General features: G+C 35.6%; 2 protein-coding genes across 16 annotated transcripts in view; one reads left to right on the plus strand and one right to left on the minus strand.

The window, feature by feature from the left end:
* Nucleotides 1-11,802, minus strand: part of pparaa (peroxisome proliferator-activated receptor alpha a) — a 78,587-nt gene extending 66,785 nt beyond the window's left edge. For 5 of the 15 annotated variants that reach the window (XM_073946328.1, XM_073946324.1, XM_073946319.1 and 2 more), the window contains exons 1-3: nucleotides 9,054-9,292; nucleotides 8,147-8,215; nucleotides 5,331-5,380 (exon numbers count right to left, since the gene is read on the minus strand). The gene's annotated coding sequence lies outside the window, so the exon portion shown is untranslated. Of the gene's footprint in view, nucleotides 1-5,330; nucleotides 5,381-6,078; nucleotides 6,269-8,146; nucleotides 8,216-9,053; nucleotides 9,293-11,612 lie in introns of those variants that run through there. The other 10 variants (XM_073946339.1, XM_073946337.1, XM_073946332.1 and 7 more) reach the window with 3 other exon arrangements.
* The window catches only part of wnt7ba (wingless-type MMTV integration site family, member 7Ba), a 30,773-nt gene continuing 14,846 nt past the window's right edge, over nucleotides 9,534-25,460 (plus strand). The window contains exon 1 of the mRNA XM_068220765.2: nucleotides 9,534-9,770. Within this exon, the coding sequence (XP_068076866.1) occupies nucleotides 9,639-9,770 (132 nt within the window). The 5' untranslated portion in view covers nucleotides 9,534-9,638. The remainder of the gene's footprint in view (nucleotides 9,771-25,460) is intronic.

The raw sequence follows: 25,460 nt of genomic DNA on the forward strand, positions 1-25,460 counted from the left end.
AAGTAAAGTAAAATGAAATTAGAGTGTGTTAAAACTGACTGAATTTAAATTATTTCACTTCAATTCAACAAACAAACACTATAATGTACACGCACACACACACAACACCAGTGAGCTCGTCACACATGAGAAAGTTTCTCAGTGTAAGATCACGTGTAACTGTCTCTCTGTATGTGTGCATGTATGCCGCCGTGTGACATATGGAAAGTACGGAGTTAAAGCTCTGAGGATTGGGCCGTGAGCTCACTCTGGGATTAATTATGAAGACCTCGGGCTTCTGGTTCTGTCTATGTGTGACTGTCTAAGAAGCTATGTGTCAGCACTGCAGCCATTCAAACTGCTCACAAACAACAGTCCTCCTGAATGGGCTCCATTTAATCAGGTATGCTCTGTGTTCTTCTGCCTCAGTGTGCAGACCTACAGACGCACGCACACACGGCCATGCATGGGGCTAAATAGGCATGTTCAAGTGTGATAATCAAATTATTGTTGGTGTTTGCTTGAGGGTTACCAGGGGCCTCTCTTCAGTCTTATTCCCAGCTTAGAATTAATCACTCACCAGACATCTGAGGTGTTGCTACGCGCGCACACACACACACACACGCATGCACAAACACATTCCCAGGGAGACGGGCAGAGTTTATCATGACAACCAAGGAAGGGCAAAAGAAGGTTGAGAGACAGGAGAGAAAGGAGAATAAGAGGAGAGAGGGTTCCTCGGCATGTTAGCTTGGTCTCTATTGACCTGTAAACCTTTGTGACTGGAACAAATGCAAATGGCGCTGACTTGCTCACACAAAATACTAAAGGGCTATTCAAATGAGCCACGGCCAACAATGCAACATTGGCCTACCCATGGTGCAGCCCTCGCCTGGAGCTGGGCCTTCAAACTCAACACTAACAACAGCCTAATGAAAAACAAAACAGGCCTATCGGACCCATTCATTGGATGTTTGTTCCAAAAACAAATTATTCCTTATTTCGTTGTTTGGGATATCGCATTTATGATTCGTTTAAGAGTTTCCGAATACCAAATATCTTTTTTTTTTTGTTAACTTCTTTAAATCCATTCTAAATTTGAGCTATTAGTTGAGCCAGTGCTGCTGCGTCTGGATGCTCTAACAAAGAGCCAATGTTTACACTTGTTTAAGGCAACTCTACAATTGGTTTTCTTAATAGTTGTCTGAGCATGAGATTGGAGTATTGTCCTAACCCACATCCGAGTAAACACACTTCAACTTGACATATCAGTTTGTTCAGTTCTTTGAAATATTACTTGACATCGCCGTCTCTGAACTTTTTGTCTTTGTGAAGAAAGCCTATACGGCAATCCATCATAGAATAACAAACAAAACCGCTTAAGGCCAACACAATGGTCAGGGAGGTATTTTACCCAATAAAGAGCAGGAAAGAGCTTTATGACACTGCATAGGCAGATTCTTGTCAGCTCTTGTCAGGTGAGGACACGGTCAAGTTGTAGGGACGAGAAAAAAATTAAAGTTTAAGGTTTCGCTACTTGCTTAAAATATTACTCTTGAACAAGAGAAAATCCCAAGCAACGGATGTGTAATATGCAAGCCAAACACCCATGATGAAAAACACTCATTTGTCATTACAACCACGAAGGAAGGTGGATGACGATGCATGTACTAGTTCTACAGGTCATATAATGTCAGTCAAACAGAAATCACATTAGTCATAGTCTGAGGTGAGTTGAGGTGATCATTTTAAAACACTATGCAGTTAAGCAGCTCACTTTTATGCAAGGTTATGATCTCTAACAATTAAATATCTTAATATGTTCAACTCAAGCTGGATGATTCTACAACTGTATGAAGATAAAACACTGTCAGGAATTCTGACTGTCATAATCATTATGCAAATGACAGCACATAATTCATTTTTGTCATTACAAGTCCTTGACTTTCTGCAGTTAGGATGTTGCAATGGTTGAGTTGAAAGCTTCTGTTTGGAAGTAAAATTGATATAAAAATTCCAGTTTTATCAAGCCACACCTACAAATTTTAAATTAGATCTGATCGCAGTACACTAAACGGTTTATGCATTCTTTTGGTCTTACAAACATGGCACGCATGGCGAAAGCTGCTATAAAACAGCGTGATATTGCAAACATCTGTCTGAATGCCAGCATATTTATTAAAAATTATTTTTTTTATTTAAACATTTCAATCTTAACACATATGATGGTTTGACAATCATACACTAAAAAGTATTTGAAATAATTAGATTTTATGTAACTTTAATTTTAATCCAAAAATTTTTTAAAATTAAAAATCACATATTATTTTTACAGTTACTTTTTTTGTTATAAAAAGTTTTGGTTATATTTTCAATCAATTTGAGTGATGAAAGTTACAAGAAAATTATTAAAGTAGTTCAGTTGATTTAACCAAAAAAAATAATATGTAGCAAGAATCATTTTTAAACTGAACTTTTTGAGAAAATACTATACTAAAACATGCTATATATATATATATATATATATATATATATATATATATATATATATATATATATATATATATATATAAATGCCATAATTTCAATTCTTTAAATTTCTTTACAACATTGACAGCTCGAATATACAGTGCTCAGCATATAAACATTTCACAAATCTAAACTCTACTTTCAAAAGTCAACCAGTTTCTGTTTAGATTTCACTAATACTATAGTGTATTCCTGGTTTAGTTTAAATTTTACTTATACAGAATCCCAAATATTTTAGCTCAATGTTATATCCTCAAGTAGCTTTACATTTTTTAAGACCCCTTCATTATTGTAGCTGGCTTCATTTTGTTAGTAGCTGGCAGTTTAAGCTGTTTCCCTTATAGTGCTCAGCATATATAAGTACACCCCTCACAAATCTATCTTTAAATTCTTTTTTTTTTTATAGGAAGCTATGCAATATTATATTTGTGCATATACATTAGATTAGTTAGCATTGAAGCCCAACTTGGAGCTTTTTCTAACAAGGTAACTTACGATAACGGTCCAAAAACTAGTACGAAAACTTATATGTTATAGAAAAATATTAAATAAAAATTTTTAAAAAGAGGAAAAAATCAAAAGAAGCAAAAATTTTGTAAAAGTTTGTTGAAATTTTGCAGGTTATAATTTTTTTATTTATTTTTTTGCTAAATTTTGCTTGAATTTAATTGTATTATCTTTTAATTTCTAAATATGTTTGGCGACTTTAATACTAAAAAATATATTTTTTGCACCAAAATGCATTGCCTATTATGCCTGAGAAATGGAAAAAAATATTAACTTTCAAATTGGGCTGTACTCAATTATGCTGAGCACTGGATGTACTGTATGTGTTTGTCATTTTGATTTATTACTCAGCATAAAAGCATTTAAGCAGCTATTTAAGAAATAAACTAATGAAAAACATGAAAAATTGATCTGCTTTAAAATAATTTCATTTCATGAAAACGAACACAATGCAAAGAAATCTGAGAGAAGCAACTAGCACATTTAGGAGGAAATTGGTTAGTGTTTAGTGGTCATTACGCAAAAAAAGTAAACAGATTTATGAATCAAGTATTCCTGAGAGTATCTTGTTAGAGTGTTGCACAGACAGGAAATAACTGCTAAAACTGGGATGAAACCAGCCATGGCAGTGTCGTGCTGGTCATGTTTCTACCACACATGTTACCTAGCTTCTTTTTTTAAGCGTGTGTGAGCGTGATACTCTTTGCTAAACACCAGAAACATTTCTGCAAAAATGACATTAAGTACTAACAGAGAGAGCATCAGAACACGCAAGAAAACATCTGGATGACACATGTAAACGGCACATGACCTGAGAGAGTATATCCACACTGCAGGAGACACGGAAATGAGTGTAATGTGCGAAAGAAACCGTTAGATGATTGAGAGATAAAGACGATGCAGCTTTATAAACCAGCATTTTAAAGCATCATCCTTCTTTTCCCCCGCTGTGCATGATATATAGACTGAAGATGCTGATACTGAGTGAGTTTTGAGTAAATAAAGTCATTTTTGTAATGTTTTGCGAAAGATCAGCAAAGATTGTTTTAGTTCTTGTCATGTTAATTTCACGCACTTTGAAATCCACGTAACAACTGACATGTCAAACTACACCACGATAAACAAAATTGGAGAAAGACAGTTATAAAGAAGCCAAAGAACGAACTACACCACTAGGATGAATCATGTTTGATCAGCGAAGGTTATGAGCGCAGGCACGCTGAAGTGATCATTTTCTGACAATCAGGATACTGCGAACCTTTCATCCCAAATCTGCCTCTAATTTCAGTCAAGCTGATGCAATTCCAGACTAACAGGTCGATCCTCATCATTTTTCTGCTCTGCCCACTGCAGAAATAAGCTCTCAAAGGCGTGCCCTAGATTCAATCAACCCCACTGTCTGATAAAAGATTTGATCTGTGTGATATACTGAACATGTAATCGAGAATCCGAACATTTAGGATTATGCAATAGGTATCATGTATATTCTAATTTGAAAAGGGCATGTCTAGAATGCCTGATATCTTCTTACTTCACTAAAAGACTAACATGAAACGTGCACAGATGAATAGAGAGGGCCTCCCACACAGAATCCACATTTCAAAGAGAGCAGACTGACTGCAATATCAATTTAAGAACGTGAAATGTAATGTGAAACCTGTAATATTTCTGCTTCACTGATTCACCAAAATGAATAAATGTGAATATAAACATGGTAATTTATTCAGATTATTTTAATTCATGTACAGTTGAAGTCAGATTTATTAGCTCCCCATTGATTTTTTTTTCTTTTTTAAATATTTCCCAAATGATGTTTAACAGAGCAAGGACATTTTCACAGCCTGTCTGATAATATTTTTTCTTCTGGAGAAAGTCTTAGTTGTTTTATTTCAGCTAGAATAAAAGCAGTTTTTAATTTTTTAAACACCATTTTAAGGTCAAAATTATTAGCCCCTATGAGCAATATTTTCGATAGTCTACAGAACAAACCATCGTTATACAATAACTTGCCTAATTACCCTATCCTAGTTAACCTAGTTAAGCCTTAAAATGTCACTTTAAGCTGTATAGAAGTGTCTTGAAATATTTCTAGTCAAATATAATTTACTGTCATCATGGCAAAGATAAAATAAATCACTTATTACATATGAGTTATTAAAACTATTATGTTTTGAAATGTGTTGAAAAAAATCTTCTCTGTTGAACAGAAATTGGGGTAAAAAAATAAACAGGAGGGCTGATAATTCTGACTTCAATTGTAAATGCAAAAACAAGCTTGCAGAATGTGCATGGATAGTCATGAAATCATTTCTCACCTGCAAAGTCCTGCAACAAGCACGTCCGCTGTCCTTAAAAGTCCTCAACCCTGTGAAAAGCAAATCGCAGTTAATGAGCATTCTCTGAAACACAATAAAAACACACACGCAATAACTGTTTATAAGCTCATCTGAGCTATGAACAATCATCCAAAACCTATAATGAACGGCACAGCTTTTTCTCAGGTCACGACCCAGCTCAGATGAGTCTGGAATGCAAAATCGGACCAGAGGAAGCAAAAAGAGAACCCTGCAGAGGATTGTTTCATTTGCTCACAGGATTCATTAAGTCATTTTTGACTCGGGATCTCGGCTCCTGCTCACTGTAAGCCCGAAAAATAGATGCTTTCTTGGCAGGAGCGAAAAAACCCTAAGTTCAGCCAAAATAGACAATACAGCAGTATAAGGAGCTAAAAAGCACGCCAGATTGCAGAAGGGCGATTCAGAGCTGAGGCCCTGGCTCTCTCCCCCCTCTCTCGAACGATCCACAGTGGAAAGAAAAGCCTTCTCCCTGTCCTCAAATGAACTCAAACATGAGCTTCCTGTTAGACCCTGGGAGGAAACACCCAGCACAGCAACCTCACACTAACAGAGGAAGGCCTTCACTGCTGAATTCTTCTTTGCCTGTGAAATTAGGTCAAGCACTTAAGAGCTCCTCGCTCATACCCACAAGTTTGCTCTCTAAAACGAAAGCGCACACATGCATAAATCACACACGTGACCTCCCTCTGTTTCCCCGTGCACTCACAGAAGACAAGCGTGCACAGTGACGTCTTCCAGCATGACAGGTGAAATGCAATCGTGTGACTGCAGAATGTGTGCCCGTCTGACTGACCCTGGACAGGAGAAGATTAGGAGGCACGTACCCCTCTGCGCTCAGTAACGTATCCAAGTCCTGTCTGACACGCATCGCTCTAACGGCTCTTCCTCACATCTGTGCAACCTTTTAGTGCCAGCTTCAGACTACAGGCTAAAAGCTCAGGACACACCCCTGACCTCAGCTGACACGGCAGGCCACTCAAAGCATCCAGCCGCTTCTATCTCAGAGAGCCGCACAAAAGCTTGGATTGATTGTGTGAATGTGTCAGGTTAGAAGAGGCGCCTCCCCTCCCTGTGGTAATTGCATTTTAAATTTCAAATGATGTATGCTTTTTTGTCGGGTTAACTGAGGTAAACTGGCTTGGACGCGAGCCAGAGAACAGACAGATGAATTTATGACTCTGTCGGCACAAAGAGTGCGTAGGATTGTTCGTCTCTTTGTAATCTCGAAGGGGTCGGCTGGCTTTGCTCAATTATCTGGCGACTTTCAAAGCGTTTTAGCAAAAGATGGCGGTAACGAGCTGCCGTCGTCATTATCAAATCGTATCCAAAGGCCAAGTGAAACGCTCAGATTACAGTACCGAGTCCAGGTCATGTTGACACATTACATGCTTGGCCTTTAGTCTCAGCTGAAATGCAACAAGGGGAAAAGAGGAGAGCTTACAGAAAAACTTGAGGCCGAGCACAAAAGAGGAAAAAAAAAGAAAAGAAAGAAGAGGAAAAAGAATATGACAAAACCATGCGCCAAATTTCTGTCATCTGTTGCAGAGAGTTCGGGGAGACATTCCTGTGGGATTGACAGTTTGGCGTGGTTGTAGCACCAGGGGTCAGTCATGGAAAGACACTTCCAGCGTGCACACACACTTTACAAAATCTGGCCTCTGTTGTGCGCTCTCAGCAATGGCCTGAGCTTTTCTGCCTCGGGTTACGTAGCTCTGTGTTCGACGGCGGTTTGCTTATTTCCCCGACAGGAGATGTAAATGAAAAGATATTTCTGGCAAGATAAATCGAGTGCTGAGTGACAATATTAAGAGAAGTGGAAACAGATTGCTGAAATTGCTGATGACCTTTTTCTTTTTTGTTGTTGTTTTGAAGCGCTGACATCATCTGCTTTTTGAATGCCCCCCCCCCCCCTCTGCCAGAAGGTATACAAACAGACAAATAATTGTGGAAAAAGTAAAAATTCACCCTAATGTAAAATAATGCATGCCATTGTTTATAAAGAGCGCTGGGTCACACATATGTACAACATGTGACTAGGTTTTATGTAAAACCATGAAAAACAGCAACAAAAAAATCCCCTACTTGTTTTTCCATTTAGTTTTAGCGCACATTTTTCTTTCCCAAAAATGCAAACAACAAGCTACACTTTTGAATTTCTTCTTTAGTGTATTTGGTCTGACAAAATTACCGCCAAACAGATGACTGAGACTGAATACACACACTTTACAAAAAAAAACCAGCGTCATAAATCTGATGGTGTTAAAACTGTGCTCTCAAAATTTATTGAAATTGTATTTTAAATTATATATATACAAAATTATATGCTATAATTTATATATATATATATATATATATATATATATATATATATTAGTAAACAAGCAGGCCAACATCACATGCCTTGTAAATCGCACAGTCAGCACAACAAATCTCAAAGGACGTTGGTTAACATGTTATAGCATGTGTGTTCAATACACAGAGGCTTGTTCGACCGGTCAACAAAAAAATATAAAGCCTGAAATAATATGCATAAATCTGTGGACTTTCAAATTAATAATACATTAAAACCACACACAGTAAAGCAATATATGGACCAGAAATTGTAGTTTATATCATTCCGTATGTTTCATTATTCTGAGACCTCTCTGATGCACATGTACAGTTCAACAAAAGTGTACAGAAGCGATTTCACTTTTAGCTTCAAACAGCAGATTATTATCACATTCAATTACTTAAACTGAGTTTGCTGAAAAACAATGAAGATAAAATCGTACCAGATAAATGGTGGATGTACATTCCAACTCTGGGTTGAGTCCGAAAGATTTTCGCCATTTCTTGCACCACTGCAACACACAGACACACACACACTAATTCTAACATTTCAGAATTAGCTCTATTCCCCCTGGCTATAAAATATCTAAAACAACAGCACAATGCATCTAGAAAAAAAATGTAAAGCTGGTAAAATAATTAACATGCATTTCTATAAACAAATAATAATCAAGAAAACTGAATATTTGTTAGAGGAATTTTGTTTATGATAGATCATCAAATCAAATAATGCATGAGTGCAACTTTTCAATACAAAGAGGACATGATATGTTCTATTTTAATAAAAATAACATGAAATAAAAAGCACACATGCATTTCATAAGTTTAATAACAGATTGTTGTTAACCTCTGTTATAAATGGGGCACACAGTGTGTAAAACACGAGACGAGACTGATAGAAATATGTCTGTAAACGACGCCAACTATGAAGTACAAATACTAGATATATTTCTCTGTTTAATGAGAATACCAGATCGGTATCATGCTTCTGTTTAATATCACACACGAATAAATATACCCAAAAGGAGCAGGGCGATCGATTATTTGAAAAGCGTGAACAAAAACGTCTGGCAATGAGAAACTGACCTAATTTTCTACGTCTGAAGTGTCTACACTATTACTCTCTTCGACAAGCGCTAATAAAATAAGCTTTCCTCGTTTCATTCACTCGAGTGTGTGCACAACAGATATTTTACATTTGACGCCAGGAAAATAAGCTGTGAAAACTAGGCTACAGTTCAGAAATGCCCCATATGCCGGGTTTGTGCCACTGGCGCATGTAATTACAAGCGAAATAGGAGCAAAAAGCAGCCGATGGGCTCGACTAAAACATGATAACGGCAAACTTACATTATTTACGTCCGTCTTTCATCCGCTTCTGAGCTTCATCTGGTCCTTTTTGCGAATCTCGGGTTGTCGTTAAAACCGGGAAACGGCAACACAAACAAACAAAAGAAAGAAACTTGCCGGGAGTCGGCGAGGAAATCACGACGACCGTTTTTATTATTCAAGTTCAAGCTGAAATTCCCCCGGCCGTCGCACGGACAGACACTTCAGCGAGGTTAACACGTACACACACACACGCACACAGACACACACACGCGATTGTTAATACAGTCAGCCCGCAAGCAATCTCTCACAACCTTCCCGTCTACACAAAATCATGACGACACACTGCGTCTTCTTAAGGCTACTTTTTTAAATGATCAAAAAGGAGCGTTCGTCCTCCGAAAAGCACCGGACCGACAGCCGCACACTACCGTGAACTAGATCATGCAAGTTCAACTAAGGTGAACTGTGATTCACACTCTCACACACACACACACACACACATACATACACGAACGCGCAGCGACCGTTACACAAGAGCCAGACAGCAGCCGCTGACCTATCTAATATCAGCACGAAATAACACACTGTTTACTCTTATTCACAATGGATACACATATAATGGCGGTGGCTGTTTGCTTTTTATTTATTTCACGGCCCGTCGAGCTCGACCCGTTCGGCTGTTTTACCTCAGCTCGACGAATATGCAGTGCGTTTCAAACCGACGACAAATCTGAGGTAAAAGTTTTGACTAGAGGAGTTTGTTGTGGTTGTTGTCGGGAAAACAAACAGTGTTTGTATATATAGAGCGGGGTTCAGAAACATGCTTGATGTTTACTTGTATTTTTTGCTTCCTTAATAAAGAATAGGGAGAATTATTTTATGATCAGTAAAATAAATAAAACATACTAGCCTGTTTGATACTTTGCCGGTGTATGTAGCAATAGAAAAATATTTTACGCACAGAATAATACAAAAATGTATTTAAAAATTCTTTGAAGTTTTTCATAAATATTTGTAAGTGTCCCGAGTCGTTTAATGCACCGTTTAACCCATGTAATCCCAACATATTCTTTAAAAAGTGCACACATATTTGTAGATAAGTTAGTATTGTAAAGAATAAACTGCATCATTTTTTATAAACAATCAAGATCATCCTCTGGTTATTAGTATATAGGTTATTTGCGTAGGTTTTCCCCTGGTTATAAGATTCATCAGAAAGTTATAAAACAAACGCATGTAACGTTAACCTTTTTTGTTTTGTCACTACCAGGCAACTGTTGCCAGTTATGACCGAGTTGTATGGGGATATATATTTTTTTGCTTTGTTTCATTGAATGTGGTAATAATTTAACAACAAACTCTTAATAAATATGTCACCACTGATGTTTACTTTGATTATTTATTTATATAAACAAGAATAAACCTTAAGACTTTTAAACACTGTATGTATTATAACAGCTATATTTGTATCATACTTTAGAACGATGAACTAATTTAAAACAGCTCTCAATATGTGTCTATTTACACAAGTGCAATTTGTATTGGTTTACAACTATGTAAATAAATTTTTTTGGTCACAATTTAAAAATATTTTAGTCACAAATGGCACTCAAGGGTGTTTAGTGATTTTATGTTTAACGTGTGTGTTATCAATGGCACTCGGAAGGACATTTTTTTAGTTATGGCTAACAATGTGTATGAGATCATGCATTATTTTTTGTTTTTGTATAATTTCAGGCTAAATTGCAACATTAATTCAAATAAATTTTTACGCTGTAAAAAAGTGGTTGCCTTAATTCTTTAAGCTAAATCAAATTAACCTTGTAAGTCAATTTAACTTATATTATTGTAAACTGACATAAACTAGCTCGCATAACTTATCAAATTAGGCTAGAGCACGATTAACTTAGTTTAATAAGTTACAATGAACTAAAAAATATGCTGTCATGACTAATTGATCATGTAATTCATTTACAGTGTAGTTGTTTAACCTAAACAGCATAAAAAAGGTGTTAAATGTACAGACAAAAAACCTTTTTGAGAAAATATCTTTGAAAGCCCATGAATATTCTGATTTACACTCATTACTGGCTCTCAAATATCATTCATCTTTTTTCCTTGCTTCAGTGCTTTTTTAAGGGATAACAAATTCACAAATGTATTTTTAAATGCAATATAAGAAAATATTTTAGAGAGCCACATAAAACAGGCAGTGTTGTTTTTTATCTGTCAGGTACAGATCATATTTTTGTTTCAAACAAGGCAATGTGATCCCAACAAAATTTCCAGAGAATAAAATAAATGATTGGTTTACATATTTTTTGGGTTGTGTGACATTTTTAGACACTGTTTTAAAATGCATTACAAAGAAGTAAAACAATAAATCAGATAAAAGCTTTGATCGCACTGTTATTTAGTTATTATCCCATTTTTAAACTAAGATGGGTAAAAAAAAGCACATGACTGACATAATTTAATAAATAACTAACATCAATGGATCCTTTTAAAAGTTACTAGCTGTGATACAGGATGACTTTGACAGATGTGATGGCTAAAATGTATTTTAAAACTACTTACCTTGCTTTTCCCCCTTCTGGGTTTAAAAACCTGATTACTTTCTCTATAAATACCGGAGTCATTGCTTCACTATTCTACTTATGGTTAAAGAAACACACGGTTCATCCATACAGACACAGCTAATCAGATTAAAGGGCCAAATTGTGTCCTATGTGTGAACGCGTGTGTTTATGTCCTACACAAAGCGGCCTCATGGGATTTAACAGGAGATGGTGGCAAGCAGATTATTACCAAGGGGTTGTTGAGTTCACAATGCATCACATGTTTACAGAGAAAAAAAAAAAAACTCCCTCTACACAGTTAAATTCTTTTAAAAGTAAATAATATATATTTTTAGAATCATCATGATTCTTCACATCCAAAATAAAAGTTGTATTTACATAATGTGATTGTATGTATATAATATGTATATAAATATATACATCTACAATACATTTTTAAATAAATACATAAATAAATAGAATACATTATTACATAATACATATACATTAATATGTATTTCTAAAATTACAAATTTATTTAATTATTTAAATTTATATACGTATATAAATATATATATATATATATATATATATATATATATATATATATATATATATATATATATATATATATACGTGTGTATCTATATATGCATTTTACCCAAAGTAAACACAACCTTTTATTTTGTATACACAAATATATATTTACATAAGATTTAATAAAAAAAAACTCTATGGCCTAAAAATATTCCTCGGGCAGCTGATCCAGAGATATTGACCAGAACGTACTTAGCTTAAACCATTTAAAATGATTATACATGCATTTATAACACAAATAAAGAGGAATTCTCATGCCAAATAGAGTCATCATGCATCTAGCACACTGCATGCGATCTTCTGACGCATGTCAATCACCCTGAATCTCAGTGAGGGGCCCACTCGGAGCCCGCTGATGTTGAGACGTCGCTCCTGCAGTGCACCGGCTGCACCTTTTGTCTTTCAGCTAATCAGAAATTCAGACCCGGCATCACTTGCATACTAAACAAGCCCAAATACTTCGGTCATACGCAAGTCAGCTCACGAGAAGCCTGCTGCTAATTATTTTTTGTGCCCCTGACTGAAATGTGGCACTACTGAATAGAACTAAAGGGCGTAATGATCTTCAGCGGCGTTTAATGCAGAACTTTCTCCACGCCTCACACCGCCAGTGCGTGAGTGTGTATGAGTGCACGGAGCATTGAGCCCTGGGCTGTGCTAATTTGCAATCAGACACTCTCTTTGAGTTCTGTCTCTATGCCCCCAGACAGTGTAAATGGCAGCTGAGACAAAGCTCCCATTCTCTTCGCGCAGGCCCTCATAGTTTTATTTCAGGCCAGTGCTCTCAGACAGAGGGCATTCTGGGAAAGCCAAGAGATGGCAGTGGCAAAGGGGGCGGGACGCTGGGAGAGAGTTGGAGGGAGAGAGGCACGCAGCAACAGCCCCTTGCCTCCCAGTATAAGAGGCATCCACGGGCACACGCTGCAGTGCCACACCCACAGCACCCGTACATTACCAGAACAAACATCAGGCCTGCACTATCACTCACCTTTATCAAAGAGGACGTCAACACAAATGTCCAAAACAAACTCATCACTCCTGCAAATTAAACAGAATTAAACTATCAATTAAAGCAGTGTAAACCTATCTATCTATCTATCTATCTATCTATCTATCTATCTATCTATCTATCTATCTATCTATCTATCTATCTATCTATCTGTCTGTCTGTCTGTCTGTCTGTCTGTCTGTCTGTCTGTCTGTCTGTCTGTCTGTCTGTCTAACGTTCAGTCTGTCTGTCTGTCTTTTCCTCCATCTATTCGTCTGTCTGTCTGTCTATCTGCCTATCTATTTGTCTGTCAGTAAGTCTGTCCGTCCATCCATCCATCCACCTGGCGCACCCGCCCATCCATCCATCCATCTATCCATCCATCCGTCTATCTATCTGTCTATTCCTCCATCTATCCGTCAGTCTATCTATCTATCTATCTATCTATCTATCTATCTATCTATCTATCTATCTATCTATCTATCTATCTATCTATCTATCTATCTATCTATCTATCTACATCTCTATTTGTCTGTCTGTCCGTCCGTCCATCCATCCATTTCTCCACCTGCCCTCTCCACCGCCTGCCCTTCCATCCATCCATCCATCCATCCATCCATCCATCCATCAATCTATCTATCCGTCCGTCTGTCCGTCCATCCATCTGACGGATTTTTATTCAGAATACATTTAATAAAGAAGTCATTTATATGTTATTTATCTTTATTTTATTTTATATATAATATTATTATGCTTATCGTTTGTTTAAAAATATATTTAAAATAAATGCTGTTCATTTTAACTTCATCAAAGGTTCTGATAAAAAGTGTCTCAAATATTAAGCAGCACAACTGTTAACTCGTTCTATCTGGACTGACAAATCGGCATGTTAGAATGATATCTGATTCATGTGAAGTAATGTCTGCGAATGAAAAATAATTATAAAAATATATCCAATACAACTTGGCCATCACCCAAATACATTATCAAGTACAATAAATGCATGCTGAAGTATAGTAAAATACTTCACAATATTGCTGTTTTACTGCACTTTTGGCATAATTTGGGTGCACTTATCTGATCAAAAGTACTACAAGTTTGATCTAAAGTACTACAAAACCCTCAAAATTTTCAACACCAGTTGAAGTTGCTGAGTCATTGAGTTTATAATAATGCATGCCTGTGGTTTTGGTAATGCAGGTCTATTACATATCTTTACTTTGTTTTTAAGAGCCAAGACAATGCCTGACACAGCCCCGCAACCCAAGGCTATAAGTGAATGATTACAAAGAAACGAGCTGTGTCCTTAGTCAAGGGGTCACATCTCGAGGCTACGATAAAACCCAGAGAGCACCTATGACTTTATCACAAAACCAGATAACTTCCATGACATAGTCCCCATTCTGACATCCATTTCTTCACAGTAAATCAAGTGCCCGGAGTGAAAAATTTAGCTATTGGCTCCCGTAGCCTCTTTGTCTGAGGTGAAGTGAAAAACGGTGAGGCCAGTTAAGGCCGACAGCTGTGTGTATCACCTTACATTAAGAGCGATTTCTTGTGGTGTTGGCGCTTTGATATGCTGTCGTGAATAGTATGGAATCCCGCAGTCTCTCTTTGACTTAACAAGAAAACCAAGCATGTTTCTTTTGCAATTGCTTATATTCTGCACACATGGCAATATAATCACATGAAACAGTTAAGAATTAGTTCATATTTGCATCATCTTGGACCCGTTCCCAGAAAGAGATTAACCTTAGTCCTATACTAAACTGCATTATCAACAGGGATTCTCCATAGAAAATCCCTTTTATATGAGATTACGCTTAATCTGTGCCCGAGAAATCACACGTTTAAGACATATATCACATAAACCGTGCGCTTTGAGGCTCTGACGGCGAAACATTCCTTCTTTTGAAGGATTTATTCACATGTGGACGACTGCCCAAGAGACCTTCTTTTCAAACCCACCCACAGATTAAAACGTGGAAAAGCAAGGATTGCGATAAAATCGTACATTTTCAAGTGGCGACCTCAGCAGGTTCCCACAGTCAGCCTGACAGATAGCGTACCATCTTAAAGACTTAGTTTACCTCAAAATTTAATTAATATTTATAATGTTTTCCCAAACCACTGATCATTGTTCATTTTAGGAATACAAATTAAGATGTTTCAGAGGAAATCTGAGAGCTATATGGTCTCTATAGACAGCAAGGTTCCTGACTTATTTAAAAACAGAGCATATACCTTCAGTGGTTAAACTAGAACATTGCAAAGCAACGAGAATACTTTCGTGTGCATACAAAAAAACCTTATCCAACTGTTTTTTTCTCTGCAGTGTCAGTATAGGGTGCATGTTCACGAGTGCTGTGCACTGATGTATACCCTTGACGCCCATGTGCAGCTTTCTATGTTCGAAACAAACCACGATCGCATCATGAGGTTTACATCAGCAGGGCGAAAGGAGGGAAAAGCACATAAAGAGCACAGCGACCTAGTGAACGTGTGCTTCATACTGACACTGAGGAGAAGAATCTTGAATAAAGTCTTTATTTTTGTTTTATGTGTGCTGAAAAGTATCCTCATAGTTTGATAATATTAGTGTAATATTCTGATTTAACCACCGAAGATACAGTTCTCTACACATATGAGTACACGCCTTACCAATAATTATTAGTTTAGTCAGTACTGAAGCCAAATCTGGAGCTAATCAAACAAAATTTCCTAAGATAACAGTTAAAAAAATAAGTAGACTCAAATTTGTGTTTGAAAAAAATATTAAACAAAAATGTAAGTAAAAATAAAAAAATACAGAAAATTTTGATGAAATTTTGTAGTTTGCTTTAAAAAAAAAATTCAATTGAATTTTATTGTATTATCTTTCAATTTCTAAATGTGTTCTGTAACAAAAATATTATTTTAAAAAATATATCTGTTTAATAAATATCTGTTTTGTTGTAAAAAAAAAAAAAAAAACATTTTAAAAATTGGGTGTACTAAGTTATGCTGAGCACAATATTTGGTCTGTTTTAATAGACTTTGGGGGATTTTTTTGGAGTTTGAAAAAGTCAGGACCATTGCTCTCTATGGAGGGTCATGGAGCTCTCAGATTTTTTCCTAAATATCCTATTTTGTCTTCCTGAGATGAACAAATGTCTCAGGTATTTGTACGTAATGTGGTAACTAACAACATCATCTTCTTTTCAACACTTTAATACTATACAATTCTAGCAACTACACAAATACATAATAGATGTTTTGCATTCAAAAATCGCTGACTGCGTTAAAATGGTCAACAAGAAAAAGGCAATCTTATTGGAGCAACTGGCACACGACATGGTGTGACTGAAAGTCCTTTGACCTTGGTGTGACCCTGCCTGAAAATCCTAGCACTGGCAGCGGTGTAGTGTAGTTACTGTGTGTTCTGCCCTGTCTCTCTCTGGCTCCACATGATGACAAACAGCTATTGTCACGGCATACCGCAAGAACAATTGACTTCTTATGCCCCTCACAGAGAGTCAGAAGACAGAGGCAAAAGTTTAACATTGCAGCCACAATTAAATCAGAAACCTTTTGCTCAGTTGGCCATTATAGTGAGATAGGGTTTTATGCAATGTGGTTGGTCGGCGGCAGCAAAGGACAGACATAGAAAATGACACTTTTCTACAATGATCCCTAGTATTATAATGTATTTTTGTCAACTAGATCATAAGAGGATGACGCTAAATACTGGTGTAAATGGGGTCTAAAACATTTTGAGCTTGAGCACTTATGACCACTTTCTGAGGTAGTGGAAAATACATTTAATAGAAGTGTAAACACTCATGTGGTCGAATAAGTTCAAAGAGCCACAAAAGACCAACCACTGTCCACCTAATGCATAGCTGCCATTCACATGCTTTACCTGCCCGAACTGAATGCTCCCCACATAAAAACTGTCAAAGTAAAAAGGTAAGAGTTTCAAAAATTGATAAAAAAATAATGACAGAATGCGCTGATACGAGAAAGAAACTGTAATGCTTTGGCAAAAGGGCCATTTGTGAAGTGACCTTTAAAAATGTATGCTAAAGGGTTAGTTCACACTAAAAATCTAAATTCTGTTATTGATTACTCCCACATTTTGTTTCTGTCCAGAAAAGAAACCAAAATCGTTGTCAAAACATACCGTGTGACATCAGTAGTTAAACTGTAATTGTCAAATGCACCAAAAACACTTTAGTGCATTAAAAAAACTGTAAAAATGACTTGGAAAACTGTCAAATTTACTATTGTAAGACTACAGTTTAACTACTAAAGTCACATATAATGTTTTGACAATGTTTGTGGTTTCTTTTCTGAGCTTTGCTGTCTATGGAGGAAGAGAGAGCTCTCAGATTTCATCTACAATATCCAAAGATGAACAAAGGTCTTGGGATTGAAACAACATGAACAATATTAAATGATAAAATAATGTTCATTTTTGGGTGAAGTAACTTTCTAATTTTTGGTGGTAACAGAAACTGTTTACACTTTGCAAGATTTATTTTGGTCGATAGTGTGACAAATAGATCACCAGGTATTACAATACTTGTCTTTTGTCCACATTTAACTCTTCCACTGATTTCTTTGAGAGATTTTCTTTTAGACCTAAGAATTGGGTCAGTATGTGGTCAGTGGTGTTCACTTACAACCACATGAGCATTTACACTACTGTAGCAATCCGACAGAATGCTTTTTCAACTACTTCTGGAGGAGGTCAAAAGTGGACAAGCACAAAACGATTTAGACAGTGTCTACGTTTACATGGAATCATAATATTTGCCTTAATCTGAATAAGACAATAATATGATGAAAATGTTTACATGAGTTGCTTTTTGAATGTTCCTTTCATGATCACGTTTTACATGTTATAGCACATAGATCGAATAACATCGTGTCACCATGCTTTCGTCCGGAGTTTCATAATTTTAGCTGTTTCATTTTTAATTTAATTTTTCATTTTTAAGTTTGGCACTTTCACTTTCATTCAGGAACATTTCATTCATGCCCCTGTGACAAACGAGATATTGGATGCGAGTATGAAGTAAGGACTGGTGTGATTTAATGGAGTTTGATCCCGCACACAGTATGAGAAAAAAAAAACTCTGCATTTCGCGATGCAGATGCCTGTGGTCCTTCACTGACTCAATAGGTGCAGAGAATAGTGTCAAACAGTCGTGAGTGTATTGAATATCCTGTCGCAAAACAAGGCAAAAAAATCCTGCATGATGGTAATAGTTTGATTAAGATGTTTACGGGTCTGCACAGAATTTCAATAATGCCACTAAAATCGTCGCACTCCACATGTCTTAATTCGATTTCTGTTTAGTTTGATTATGACTTTGCATTAAGGTAATAAAACAATCACTGTTTACATGGTAGACTCTTAATCAGAATATGTCTTAACCGTAATAAAATCAGATTATTGGTGCCCATGTAAACGTACTCATTGTTTACATCTGTATTCAATGTCATTCACTTTTTTATGCATCATCAAAAACACATTTCAATATCAGGTGTGAACAAACAAACCCTAAAACTAGAGGTCTACAAATAAAAGAGGAGAAAATCCCCTCACATTTTTTGCCTAAATATCACAAACCAGCTTTGAACAGTATTGACATTCACATCAACAGAAAGTGACTTTACACTACAGACCAAAGAACTGAGTGCATTTTGGTACTGCTTCTCCCTGTACGCACACACACACACACACACACATACACACACACACACACACACACACACACACACACACACACACAAACACACACTAAAATGACATCACCACACATCTGTTGTCCCAACAGGCATTCATCACATGGGCACCAAAACGACAAACCTCCCTCTTTTTTTACCCATCTTACAATTTCTAGCTTTCCTTCTCTCTCCATTCCACAATTATTATCTGCACTGACCTGTGGCTCATTCCTCATCCTACATTTACAAGTACGTGCATTGAGGAATAGAGAAAAGATTTTCATTAGAAGTCAATTATTCTTTTAGGTGACCCTTCAGTCGACCCGTGTGATTACAAACAAACCGCATCAATGAGCTCAGCACTAATAAAAAAAAAAAACGGGCATACATGACGGACTGAAATGCTCAGTTTCTCTTTCTTTCTCTACCTACAGTATTTTAGAAATACTTATCGCACTGTTTTTTCGTGTGTGTGTGTGCTGTGACTAATAATAACATCCAATCCAGAAACATCCAAGGTCATACTTCTACTGCTCTTTGACCTTTAAAGTTTTCTATAATAATTTAGATATTGCTTTTATTTTAATGCACTGCTAACACTAACACTCACAGCTTTTCTTTTAGGAAAATTCATCTCAAAATGAGTTTTATAATTGTTTAAACTCTAACTTCACCACAGAATTGTGTCACATTTGTAGAAAATGAAGATTCTCATGAAGAGAATGAAGAAACTGATTTACCGCCTGGCGCAGTGTGATTTTTCAGACCCAAAAATGGCGGGCTTTGGGTTCAAGCCAGGCGGTCTTGATTCAGCTTTAATCGACAGTGGATAAGTTTATACTTTGGAGGGCGGGATACAAGATGGCGGGAGCAGTGAGGTGCAGTTCTCATTTGGGGCGGCAGCAATTTTTTTTGCAAATAGGCTGTTGAGTAGAGCCCTCTTGTGGGGATTTATTGAAAGTGTTCTGGCAAGAGGACATGGGGGTAGTTGGGTAGGTTATACTTATGCTAAACCTGAAGTGGGAAGTTCACTTTGATGAAGGGACAGAAAAGGGGATTTTCTTACAGCAGTGATAGAAGGAAGCTGCTTGTAATGGAAAGGATTATTTTGTGGAGCTCTGCCTCCCTCTAGTGGTAAGTTAGAGGTTGAGGGGGAATTGGAAAAGAAAGAAAAAAAAGGTGAAAAAGGATTTTAAAATACCATGTATCTCCGTTTTGTCAATAATACACTGTAAAAAATGCTGGGTTCAACACAATTACTTCTTGCCGTCTCAACACAAATCATTTAAGTTAACCTAATTGTTTGTACAAATTTAGGTTGATTGAACATAAATCAATTAAATTGTTACAAAAAACAAATGCATTTAGTTTCAACTCATTTAAAATAAGCAGTTTGAACAAGTAACGAAATTTTCACTCATTTTTTGACTAGGTTTTCAATTTATTCTGTATTAAGCAATGTTCAAATATGCAAATAAAGCAATATTAAATTAAGTATGCATACAAATCGCGGTATTATTTTATTTTTAAAGACCCTTTATCGCATTTGTTGAATTTAAGTTGCAATTCATCTACATGCCAACTAATTCTCAATAGATTATAAGTAGAGTGTTAGGTTTGGGTTAGAGTTAGTGTAATGTACTCAGTCAAACGTGTTGAAGGAGTAGTATCAACATGTATTAAGCAGACAGTCTACTAATACTCAAGTGAGAAGCAATTGGCATCTATTTGTAATGCAACAAAATGTGCAACAGGGTCTATCAAAATAAAGCAGTACCCAAATCGCATACATTTCTACTACAGAAAATATGAATACTGGATGAAGTCATGTCCAAAATCTTTGTTTTAGTTTTATATGTATTAGTCAAAGGTTTTTACAAAGTCGATTTTGGTAATCCTTTTTTTTTTACTCTATAATTCAGAAATCTTCAGAATGCAAATATCAACCAAAAGCTGCAATTTTATTAACAGCCGTTATAAATGTGTTGTAATTTAAATTTACACAACTTGATCAACTGCTATAGATACTTATAATGTGTGTTTTGGATGTTTTCTGTCCATTAATTGATTAAAGAAAATGCACAAAATGTTGAAACGAACAGGTGCAGGATAATACAATATCGCTTGCCTTGTCTTGCCTTTAAAGTATGATTTACATAATTATATGTAAATAATAATAAATATTATAACATTTAAAAAAAAATAGCTAATTAAGATTTTTATTTGTGAACGAATGTAACACAATATGCTGGCAGTGGGTAAATAATAAAGTATAACAAACTGTCACTAGTCCAGCTGTTTCTGCATCTGTTTGTGGGTAGACATAAGCAACATCTGGTTTATGTTTTAAGTGAGAATGAATAATAAAAAAGAGAATCGATTCTGGAGTAACTTATAGCAAAATTGTGTGATTTACTCAGACATTTATAAGCAACACATTTATGAAAGTCTGCTGTTTTTTTTTTTTCTTTGCTCGCTTCAGTTTTTTCTAACACAGCCTGTAATTGGGAAGACATGCCTCTGAAACATCTTTGTACACGTGTTTACAATTATCTTTTGTCAGCTCTGGGGAATAAGCCTAGCATAATCATGCGAGCAAATTCAAGTGTGATAGAGCATCATGTGGTCAAAATCAACCAACTTGTTGATCGCACGCACTTGGACTCACAGATGTCAAAGGGTGCAAGCGAGAAAAAAAAGAAAAGTACCCAGAAAGTAATTGCAGATGAAGAACTGAAACAAACAGCCCTGAAGGGAGGTGGGCTGTATTGATGTCCACTTTCCATTCCTTTTACTATACAGAACAAGAGCGCTAAACAAGCCTTTTCCGTCCCCGCAAGCATTTTAAGGGGCTCTCGAGCAAACGGGTCACTGACAAAATGCAATGAGACAATGCTATTCCCCCAAGACAAGGAAAATTGTCCTCTTTTCCCCTACAATCTTGATGAAGTAAATGAAAAGGAGCAGATTCCATTGTGTAACCTTCCAAAGTATGAGAGCTCAGCTAAAGTGCAGTTTTGGCTAGAATTGCGGTCAAAAACACTAACAAAAGAAACGATTTTTTTTCTTTCTTCCACTTTGGTTCCTCCCTTTCATTCTCTTTCAATTCATTTGTAGTTTCACAGGCTTAAGAGAATATTATGCATCATTTTCGGTTTTATAGACTATTATACAAGTGGACTAGAACATGGGACTGAATAGATAGACTTAAAATATATCTGCGCAAGATGACATCCATTCTTTTGGCTTTTATGTCGACTAAAAAAAAAAAAAAAACATTTAGCATTTCTGTTAAGAGGAAAAAGAGAAAGCTTCAAGAGCAAATTGGAGATGAATCATACTGGTAATCCAAGGTAGTTTCGGTTCCTGTGATTTCGTATGGAAATGTGGATGAAATTGCAGAACTATAAAAACTGCATTAGCTTTATCACTTGCTGTCACAGAATTTGAACATTTTTGGAGGTATAAATCTAAAGTTGTCTGTAGTGTCTGTGACTATTAAATCATAAAAAAGATCTAAAATATACAGTTGAAGTCAGAACTATTAGCCCCTCTTTGAACAGGGTTTCTGCAGGTATCTTTAAGTCAAAGTTTTGAGATGGATTATTGGTGATTAGTTATCTTTACTTAAACATAGGAAAATTAAGACCTGTTTAACATGATTTAAGACTTACAACAAAATATTCAAGTGAATATAAGACTTTTTAAGGCCTAAAATTTTGTTTTTGAAATTTAAGACATTTTATGACGTTGCAGACATCCTGTTTGAATTTTTTTTTCTTTTTAAAATATTTCCCAAATGATGTTTAACACAGCAAGGAAATTTTCACAGTATGTCTGATAGTATTTTTGTCTTCTGGAGAAAGTCTTATTTTGGCTTTTAATTATTAGCCCCGCTTAAGCTATATTTGTTTTCGATTGTCTAAAGAAAAAAACATTGTCATTTAATAACTTGCCCAATTACCTGCCTAGTAAACCTAATGAACCTAGTTAAGCCTTTAAATGTCACTTTAAGCTGTATAGAAGTGTCTTGAAAAAAAAAACTAGTAAATTATTATGTACTGTCATCATGGCAAAGATAAAATAAATCAGTTATTAGAAATTAGTTATTAAAACTATAATATTTAGAAATGTGTTGAAAAAAATAATCTCTCCATTAAACAAAAATTGGGGAAAAAATAAACAGGGGGGCTAATAATTCTGACTTCAACTGTACATGTATAAAGCTACTTTTTTATATTGTATACATTTTATACTTTATTTTATATTGTATAATATATATGTATAAAACTGCTAAACTGTTAAAAATAGGACATTTTGAGAGTCAATTTATTGTTTGTTTGTTTTTTTACATGAGAAATGCTTGACCAGAGCTGCCCAAACTAGGGGCATGGTAACCATTCATTTGGCCCACCATCCCATCTGAGAGGAGAGGGAGAGTGATGGGGATGGTTTCGAGATTGTCAATTCAAGTTTAAATGCAATAATTTTTGTTTTTTTATTGTTAAAAGCTGACTAATTATATGTTTCAATTAAATGGTATAAATCAATCAGATTTAGTTCAAATGTAAATACTGCAACCCGACAATCCAGAAACTTTGGAGAGCAAATCAAGTCAAAGGCAGATTCTGCTTAACTAGCGTACTTAGCATTGATCTCATCTATGATATAAATGTGATTATGTTTTTATTGCAACGAGTTAGCATTTAAAAAATCATACTGCATTAGTTAAAACAATTTAAAGTAAGGTTATTATTTATTTTAAAAATATATTAAATTAGCAAAATTAGCCATGGCAACTTTAATGTAATATACTGTAGCGTGCTATATTTACCTTTGGCTCACGGCTCTCAGTGATATTTGGTTTTTGGCCTTTCATACAAAAAAGTTTTGGCACCCCTGCTTTTAACATATTATGTGCATGAGGTCCAAAGCTCAGTTTAACTTGGAAAAAAATGTCAGAAATATAATATTGTATATAACATAGTAATAAATACTAACTCAACTACATAGTTATTTTTGAGAAAAATCACAGAATTGTTCTACTGTGTTTCATTGCACTAAGGTTTCTAAAAATATTTTTTAGTAAACTGTTTATATATATATATATATATATATATATATATATATATATATATATATATATATATATATATTTTTTTTTTTTTAAATAATCATATACCTGACTTTTGTTTACTAAAATTAATTTTATCATTTAAAAATAGAGGCTACAAAATAAAGAAAAACAAAACTGAATTTTGCTTTTATATGGTCCTAATTGTTATGTAGGAAATAATTCACAACCAACTGTTGAATTATAAGAAAGAATCGCCACTCTGCTTTACATCACAGCCACATCACCACCTTGGATGTGCAGTATTTTCTAATTCAACAGATGAATAACCCATGTCAATTATTGTACTTTTACTATGATTACTACAGCTAAAAGACACTGTCCAAATGTTGTAATTTAGGGTATTTGTCAAGTATCTGTTCCCAAACTGCTGTGTATAGCATTTAAAGGTCTTATGAAGTGCTTTGAAATAAATATTTTTATTTGATGTTTGACGTAATCTCAATTGAACGATGAGAGGGTGGGACATTAGTGAGCGTGATTGAGCACAAGTGCATCAAATGAAAAGCAACTGAGAAGAGTCTTGAAGGGACAGGGCATGTCAGTTACTAGAGAGCATTTGATTGGTTATGATGTGATAAGAAACTGTAGTACGACTTGACATTGAATAAAACCATTGGTCAATTTGGGTGCAAGTGACAAACCACAAGCTTTACATGTTTTGTCAGTTTTATATCTTCTAAATGCAAATGTTGTCACTGTTTTGGGGCACACTAGCTTATAAGTATCTGAAAAATGAACAATACTGATGCTTACATCTAAAAAACATTATTTTAATTTCATGGGACTTTAAACCTCTGCTCCAATGCTTTATGTTACATATTGATTTAAAAATTGGACTAATGCAAGGCTGTGAAACAACAGACATCAATCAGCACAGTTATACATAACTGTAATGCAGTCAAGACCTGTCTGGGACAACTTTAGCTGTGCGTTTATCTGAGAATAACTGCATGCCTTAAAATGTTCATCAACCAATCAGAATCAAGCATTCCTGTAGTATAAATTCATATAATGAATACTATAAAACAGCCATTTCCCAAAATACAGCCAGAATTGCTTCAACAAGCTCAATGTCAGATTCAAACATCTCACTTAAACACACTAAAAGATCACAAGCATGTGCAAAATAAGTTCAGCTGCAACCCATGTATGAATAGTTAATATCTGGGCTGAAACCCACAGTGAATCAAATAATGTTAACTGATACCAGATAATGTGAATGGAGTCCAAACTATACAACGCTCTGAAAGCAAAACCTGGGCTTAACTGCAACCATCAAACACAAACAGAAGCAGAACCTCAGAATAGCCTGTGCACTTTGATCTCTACACTAGAGAAAGAAACAAGCTCATAAACATGTCCAGCCTTTGAAGCTTATGATACTGCGCAGCTAAATCTCCACCTTCTATGCCGTTCAACCTTCCCCGCCT

Source organism: Danio rerio, chromosome 4 (assembly GCF_049306965.1).
Source record: "Danio rerio strain Tuebingen ecotype United States chromosome 4, GRCz12tu, whole genome shotgun sequence".
In the NCBI taxonomy this organism is placed as follows: Eukaryota; Metazoa; Chordata; class Actinopteri; order Cypriniformes; family Danionidae; genus Danio; species Danio rerio.